The sequence below is a fragment of the Maniola jurtina genome, chromosome 18 (assembly GCF_905333055.1).
Source record: "Maniola jurtina chromosome 18, ilManJurt1.1, whole genome shotgun sequence".
In the NCBI taxonomy this organism is placed as follows: Eukaryota; Metazoa; Arthropoda; class Insecta; order Lepidoptera; family Nymphalidae; genus Maniola; species Maniola jurtina.
Genome location: NC_060046.1, coordinates 8,492,763 through 8,501,085, shown reverse-complemented (window position 1 = coordinate 8,501,085; position 8,323 = coordinate 8,492,763). Strand labels below are relative to the sequence as shown.

The 8,323-nt window shown below is 39.4% G+C and overlaps 1 protein-coding gene across 1 annotated transcript; it reads right to left on the bottom strand.

Annotated features, from left to right (window-relative positions):
• Window positions 1-19: 19 nt before the first annotated feature.
• On the bottom strand, window positions 20-1,511 carry LOC123874631. Its single transcript, XM_045920120.1, has 2 exons — window positions 1,424-1,511; window positions 20-657 (listed from the first exon to the last, which is right to left on the bottom strand). Exons 1-2 carry the CDS (start codon window positions 1,509-1,511, stop codon window positions 20-22), a joined length of 726 nt encoding a protein of 241 aa, XP_045776076.1.
• Window positions 1,512-8,323: the final 6,812 nt, after the last annotated feature.

Genomic DNA, 8,323 nt, shown 5'->3' with positions numbered 1-8,323 from the left:
GCCCTCATTACCCCCGCAATTAGCGCACGGCGCGCTCCCGTCGCCGACGCACCCCGCGCGAAAAACGAATAAAAAGAGCTGCCCTCAAAATGGCCGCCGCCTCTCCCCCCGACCGCCCGCCGACCCCCGAGCCGCTTCGTGATTGCATCCCCGCAGCTCTTATAAATATGGCCGTATTCCTCCCGCCTTTACTGATTGCCCGTATACCCCCCGGCCTCCCCCCGCGACCGCGCCGCCGGCGTCTGAATAGATAAACGAGTCCACGTGGACTGCCGCGCTTATAAAAATCACCTCCACCAACCCCAGGGCCTCCGCGCGCGGATCCAGCCAACGGCGGAGCAGAATCGCGTGTAACTCCGCCCTTAATAAGCGATCGACACGTTTGCACCAACCGGCGAGCGGTGTTCGGCGGATTCCGCTCGACGACGACGGAGCGGTCCACGTGGACTGACTCACACACGTATGCGAGTATAATGCCTCGAGTGGAAATAGCTATGACGGCGAAATGTGCGACAGCGAAAAAATAAAATGCGGTCGGTCGGTGCGGCGGCGGATCGAGCGAGCGAGTGGGTGTAAAACAGGGGATATTTTGGTGTGGCTCGTTCATTATTATTGAATGCGCGGCGCTAATGGCACGTCGCAGGTCGCGGGTCGCGCCTGCGAGCACCGCTTCCTGCTTCTACGAACGCTGTTTGACGGCTCGCATTAAATAATACACCATCATTAAATTATTATCTACTTTGCACCTACAGTTAAATAACAAAATTGCGATTGTAACAACATCGAATTCCGTAAACTTAATCGCTTGTAATACGAACGCTATCTGAATCTACATGACACTTACGGAACACATTCTGGGAAGAAAAAGGCTGAGGTAAAAACCTGTCTAAAAGGAAATAAAACGAGCGCGCGGTGGCGGTTGAACGCAACTCACAGCTCGCAAGTGAAGTGATAGCTATCGACGTAGGCGTATTGTGTCGACCGCCCGATAAAGTATGCTTGTCCGGTAGCAATCGCTATTCAACACACAAGCGTCTTGTCTAAAAAATTAATGATACCTACTCGTACCTACGCTGGCGAGAGGCGAGCTCGGTCACAATATGTTACTAAAACGCGTTGGTAGCAATTGCAACATGTGTGCAGACTGCATGCTGTGTAGAAAGTTACATAATATTAAAGCAATTAGCACTTTCTTAATTAAGAGTACCTACTTATTAGGTAGGTATAGGCCTAGCAAAAATTAAATACAATTATTAAATTTAAATTATTAATTAATTAATATTATTAAGATACCCACTTAGTAGGTAGGTAGGTACTTGGGGTAAGGTGACGATCTTTGGACCACTTTGATGGCTACAACTGGCCACTGGGCTACTCTGGTGTAGCCAGTGAAAACTACAGAATAGATACCTACATCCCTTACATGCCAAGGCGGGGTCGCCTTTATTGGGCCACGAGTACAAATTAGTTGAAGTCAATTGGTAACCTAGAGGTCCAAGCAAGGCGACCATGGTCCAAAGTAGGCAACATCTAAGATTTTTTAAATTCCTAAAAACTTTGATTTGTGATTAAATATAGGCACGTTTGTGAACAAGTGTAAATTAAAAATTTATAACACCCCCGACAAGTGAAGGTTACAGTAACTAAAAAAGAACTGATAACTTTCAAACGGCTGAACCGATTTTCTTGGATTATAGCTAAGAACACTCGTTCAAGCCACCTTTCACACAAAAAAAAACAAAATTAAAATCGGTTCATTAGTTTAGGAGCTACGATGCCACAGACAGATACACAGATACACACGTCAAACTTATAACACCCCTCTTTTTGGTTCGGGGGTTAATAAAAGTTAATTTGAAGTATGATTTGTAAACTAAGTAGTTTTAAGCCAAGTTAAGTGTGGTTAATTGGTCCAATCGTAGCAACCTTCCCCTACCTGTAAGTAATCGATTTGGTTGGTATCTAATATGTATCTACTTACCTCAGTGTGAGTAGGTAGTAAGTAGGTAGGTACTAGGTACCTACCTACCTACTTCTAGAACCTTAGCAATCTTACAGAAGCCGTTTTCTTTCAAAAGCCGTTAAGTACTTAACTTTCAATTTATAGGGTAATAAAAGACACCTACCTACCTAGGCCACCTATACCTATCTGGCTACTTAGTTATAAATACAGCTATACTTAATCTATCCACTAATAAACTCCCGTTCGCCAACGTTCAATATTAATAGCAAATTACATGCAACAGAGGTGTGTCACGCTGCGACAAATCATAAATCAATCTCGAGACAACTTTACTGTACCAAGAGATAAGCGCGTGAAGGAACAATCGCCTAGTTAAGAGAAGCTCGAATAGTTGGGCGTAGGGTTACCACGTTTCAGGTTTTTGGCGGACTTTCCACCAAAAAAACACCAATGTTTCTTTTTGGTTACCTATCTTTTTTTGTGGTCCTATTAATTTCTTCCATAATCGCCCGTTATTCCTTGTTCAACTGTTTCAGCGGGCGCTCGCTCGGGATGGTCACATCATGATAATACAAATAGATAGGTAGGTACCTACTAGTAGTGTTGTAGGTCTAGTAATATTAATAATAATGTCGTCCTTGCAACAAACCATCCACAAATTATTAGGTAATCTAATAGGTATTTAGGTTGGTCTAGGTACCTATAGGTATCTGAGTAATTAGGTAAGTATTCTTATCGATAGAGTAAGGAAACTTGGGTCATTGATAAAATTACGTGATTCATTAACTCTCATTTAGGTAAATAAAAGAGGAAGAAACACTTAACACGCATCCTTTTCATCTGAATATTTTAGGTATAACTTCCTGCCTTTGTTAATTTCTATCTCGAATTATTTCATTTACCTATAAGCGTACCTACCTATTAATTTTTTGTAAAGTTTTTTATTAGTTTTGGTAGGTATGTCCTTTCATTGGATAAAATCTGGCAACACTAGCCCGGTTCTTAAAGTATATGACGCATGCTTCCCGACCGAACAATGCCGCAGTCATTGAAATGGCATTCCTTCACGAACATTATTAAACTCGCCACTAGAAACGGGTGTTTACACTAGTTAAAGCCCTCTACTTCCTTCACACTCCTAGTCATGAAATTAAGAAGTTTCCTATTGGTTGCTCATCCTAAACAATATTAAAGTAGCCGTAGAGCTATGCAGCTAGGCTACTTAGTTTATTTTAGAACCTAATCGTTACCAAAGCATCACAGATATAGTTAGGTATATAAGCAGCATGGGAAATTAGGAATGTCTCACTAGATAGACAGTATAAATAGGTACATAGGTAGTCAAGGTACCTACTTGCTGGTAATTTAATTCGATTCCTCCGAAATCATGGCTAATTCAATCCCTTTCCAATAAAGATATTTAATTTGAATATCATTGCATCTAAGTTTCTAAAGACCGTAACAAATTGCAATGTTAATAATGTGATAGTCATTCCCTACTTACCTACCTATACTTTTTTAATTGCTGGAATTAAAACCACATCGATTGTTTATCATTAGGTACACACGTGCTCAAGCCACAAAAAATAAATAGCTAGGCAGTAATTTGATTCCAGTTTCACGCAATCTCCAATCTAAAACAAAAATTGTTTAACAAGTCAGTCGGGGTAACTACGCTGCCAAGTGCCAACCTGCACTGGTTCGGAATGTTGCTTTTACCGAGAAGAGCTTTGCAAGACATTCGAAATAGATTACTTACGGGCATACGGGTTTATTTTTTAAACATAAAATTAGGACTGATTTTACATCTAGGAACCATCTTCTTTCCATTTTGATGTGATCTTAGGGTATGATATAAATGACGTTCCAGCCAATGTGCCTGGGTGCTGCTGATCCCTTTTCCATACGTCCGAGGCCGAGGGGAAGAGCAGTATGTATTCGGGCCGGTGTGCCCCGGTAACATGACTAATAATTTCTTCGGGGATATTGGGAAATGTCCTGGCAGACGGGGAGGTTTCTCCGGGTGTCCCTCTGACTAGTAAAGGGCACAGCGGGCGAAACGAGGAGGAGCGGCGAATTAGGTGGTGAACATCTACCTAATTATAAGGTGTGAGGTCAGGTATGTTTGAGGTAGGTTTTACCTATTAAAAAAATATTTTAAGCAAACACTACTAAATATAATTTTTTTTTATACTCTTTATTTTAAGGAGTTTTTTTTCCGTTTGGAATATGTCACTCCGTAAGGCCACATTACAAAACCACTTACTTGCGTAAGGCCTTCTTGTACAGCCGTAACAGAGCCCTAGCCTCATCCGACAGAGGTTGGGACTTGGGATAGGGCTCCGTTACAGCCGTCAATCTGGCGAAGCCTGGGAAATCGAGTGAATATACCTCCCATCTCTCCGCCTTGTTACGAACACATTCCACTAATAAGTGATGTAGGTGCGTTCTCAGGTAAACTAAGTATTAATTTTACCAAAACTGCCTCCTACCCATTTCCTTGTCACCCTTGTCATGTAACATTTCGATTGCAAATTCGCCTACATACTTACTTATTCGTAATTACAAAACAATGAATTGTTGATTCATTCGAGTAAGCATCAAGCCATCTACTTATGATAAGTATTAGCTACACGTAGGTAGACGGTTATACGGGCTTAATTACCTATTATTATTGAACAGTTAATAATGTGAAGTGCACCTACCTATCTAGGTACGTTATAGGTAATGTGTGTTAAATAGGATTCTTTTAACTGTCCCACTGCATTGTTCGTGTTTTCTTGTTTATAAATTGTGAATTATGATACAGTGACTAGCTACAAGTTTTGCAGGGATCTCTAATTTTTTTGAAAATGAAAATATATTATAGTAGGTAGCATTAGGTAGGACTCAGTAATAATTGTAGGTAAACCTACTTACGTAGAAGATTGATGTTTAGGCTCAGAATACGTAGGTCTAGGTACCTACCTACAATAGGTAGATACCTCCAGGTAAAGTTTAGAACAAAAAATAGGCATTTTTTGCGAATTCTTCAACCTAATTTGCGAGATAGGTACCTACCTAGACGCATCTATACCTACTCCAGAGATAATGAGAAAAAAATAATTAAAAGTAAGTAAGTAGGTATCTAATAGCCTGCCTAACTACGATCGACTTTTTTTAACGAATGTTTTCAATAAATTAACGGCTAACCTATAGGTAAGCTACATAGGTACTTAAAGTGTCTACTGCCTATTTAGGTACTTGCTATTTTGGGAATATCTAATTTATCAAACCTTTATCTAAATTATGAATGAATTAAAAAAAATTCTTTAGCAAAATGATTTTACCAGCCATTAGGCATCGTGGCTTTAATCCTCAACTCAAAGTAAAAAGAAAAAAGCTTTAGGCTCTCGGGGCGGAATGTGTGCCTTCTGGGAAGCGTGGTGACTTTTTACAAAGGCCCATCGGTGGCACAATGGCCGAGTTATACAACTAATTGTTCGCGCCGGATAATAATAAAGCTCGTTTTGTTTGAGTTTCAATATTTTACGATAGCGATACGAGACCGATCCGATAAATAACCAACTAGCTTAGCTGTAGCGTTTAACCTACCTATCTATGGTGCCTCCTAGATTACCGTTTTTAGCATTCATTAAGAAGAAATAAATTATTTAATGACACTTGACCTTATTCGTAGTATTTGACTTAGAAATCGTGATCTTTCTGTTGAAACTTGCTGTGCCCTTGATAGAGTTCTTCTATACTCTAGGTACCTATATTATTTTTAAGTGCTTCGTGAACATGCTGTTGGTGTACCGTAAAATTATATAAATTAAAAACATAAGTACTTACCTACCTAATATTGGTACTTCTTACTAATGTACCTAGTTGAAAAGGACAGACACAGTTTGACAGTTTTAAATTTAATTTAAAACTGTCAAATTTGTAGATAGGTACCTAATTTTGAGATAGACAACAGAATCGATGCCAAAATATTTTTAAAAACTTCGTTAAGTTCGTTTCAGGATAACCTGCAACCATTATGAAGGTAAGTTATGGCTTACACAGTCGTATTATGTAAAAGCGCTGTTTATTATTTATTGCGGCGCGAGTTGACGCGTCGAGCGTCGCTCGACTCGGCGAGGTATCTCGGTTCACCCACATTTGTTTACTGACCTCCTTGCCAATTAATCGCATGTTTACATTATCCTCTGGGTAGTTAAGTATAACTGCTCTAATTATTTCTTTAAGTACCAACCTACCTCTTGTTATAAGTTACCTACCTATGTACCTACCTATTAATTGAATGACAAGTGTAAATTAAAAATTTATAACACCCCCGACGATCCAAAGTATCTGAGTTTTCCAAAACATCATTTTCAAATAAATAATTATGTATTTAGGCAACGTCCATCTTGACAGCTTGACATTTGTCTATTGACATAATATTATGAACCTAACGGTTATCTAACCTTCTTTTCTACAAGAAAACTAGAAAAGAGCTGATAACTCTTAAACGGCTGAACCAATTTTTTTAGATTATAGCTAAGAACACTCTCGATCAAGCCACCTTTCAAACAAAAAAAACTAAATTAAAATCGGTTCATTCGTTTAGGCGCTACGATGCCACAGACAGATACACAGATACACAGACACACAGATACACACGTTAAACTTATAACACCCCTCTTTTTGGGTCGGGGGTTAAAAATGAAAATTCATTCATTAAACTATAGCCTGTCGTATTATATAAAAGCGGGTGTTTATTATTATTATTGCGGCGCGAGTTGACGCGTCGAGCGGCGGGCGCTCGGGCGCGGCGAGATATCTCGGTTCGCCCACGTTTGTTTACTGACCGCCTTGCCAATTAATCGCGTGTTTATATTATCCTAATGAACCGACTGATCTTTGATCACCTCAGTGAGGAATGTTATACGATTAGCAGATAATGTTGCCGTTGTTTTCCTTCCAACGTTTCTGTGTGCTCGTGTTATCTTAGGTTATCTATTTTGAACTCTTCTTTTTTTTTGTTTTTTCAATAAATATTGACGCTCTTAGTAGGTATATTGGTAGGTAGGGATACCGATACCGACTATTTCTATAGACGCACTTAATTAAAATTCTATTTGCGTCTATTTTATTGACTGACTGACAGACCATACCGACATCGTAAAGATTTTATTTTTATTTTTATTGAGTTAATTTTTTAAAATTTATTTATTCCTCATCAACATTAGACGTAGATACCTACCTACGCAAACATTAGGTAGGTAGGTAGGTGTAGGACCTACCTACCTATACCTACTTATAAGTAGGTACTTACTACTTACCTACCTATAGATAAAATTCCTACCCTTATTAAGCTGATTCCTACTTAGTTTTTACCAAACTCGTAAATTGTGCTATAATGCCTTACTTATACGTCGGTAATAGGTATCTAAGTCTAGGTAATTAAGTATAGTAGGTATCACTCGATCTGTAGCCTATATCTACCAAGGTCCCATGGGGTCAAGTAAATAAAAAAACAATCACTATCGCATTATACCTACCCAATAGCTATAAAATAGAGCTGAGGGTGCGACATGGCGACTGGTGACATGTCCGCGATATCGCTTGATTGCTGTTTACGTGTTATCGGGCGAAATCGCGCGCGCACGCTCGTCTAGGGAGCCATTCTACAGGATGGCACTATATTTTTTTATCCCACAATGGCTTTATATCGCTTTAATCCCGAGCGAACGATAATAATTAGGGCCTTTTCTCATGCATTTTATTGGTACTAAGCCTTAAAAACCCTTAACCTTTAAAAATCTAAGTAAGTAGTAGAAAACGAACGGATGCTAAGCAGGTAAGTAAGGACGAACATAAAATGCTTGCTGTCAAGTAGTGTCACTTGTGGGCGCGACATAATATCACCGCGGGGTTCGACTAAAAGGAGAGAAATAAATTTACAATAAAAAATAAAATGAAAAAAGGATAACCTTGAAGTTGTCCACCGTTTTTTATGACTTTAGGTGTATTTTTGATTCTTCAAGTTGGTCTATCTATTGGTTTACCTCAACCTCGGTATTTTCTTTCCCCTATATACAGTCTTCACCTTCATAAATTGCTCATTTACCTATAACTTTACTGAATAAATAAAGCTGAGCATCTGCCCATGTTTCCAAGATATCCGTTTGTGGGAACTGGGCTGATAGTTATATCTAGGTAGGTATTATCTACCTACTCTAAACTTTCGCTGAAGTAGGTAGATATCTGTCAAAGTTTGTCGTCCTCCGGAAGACTGTGCCGAGTACCAAGTCATCTATTCTGATGTAGGCAAGTTTGCTGCGTGACTGGAAACAAAAGGGAGATGCGGTAGATAAGTATATAGCTCTT

What these genes read in the sequence shown, in the direction of transcription:
- LOC123874631 (XM_045920120.1), bottom strand. Translation starts at nt 1,511, where the DNA reads ATGGTCGCCTTGCTTGGACCTCTAGGTTACCAATTGACTTCAACTAAT. An exon ending in AGGCGACCCCGCCTTGGCAT is followed by an intron (nt 658 to 1,423) that starts GTAAGGGATGTA and finishes CGGTGCTCGCAG; the next exon opens with GCGCGACCCGCGACCTGCGA.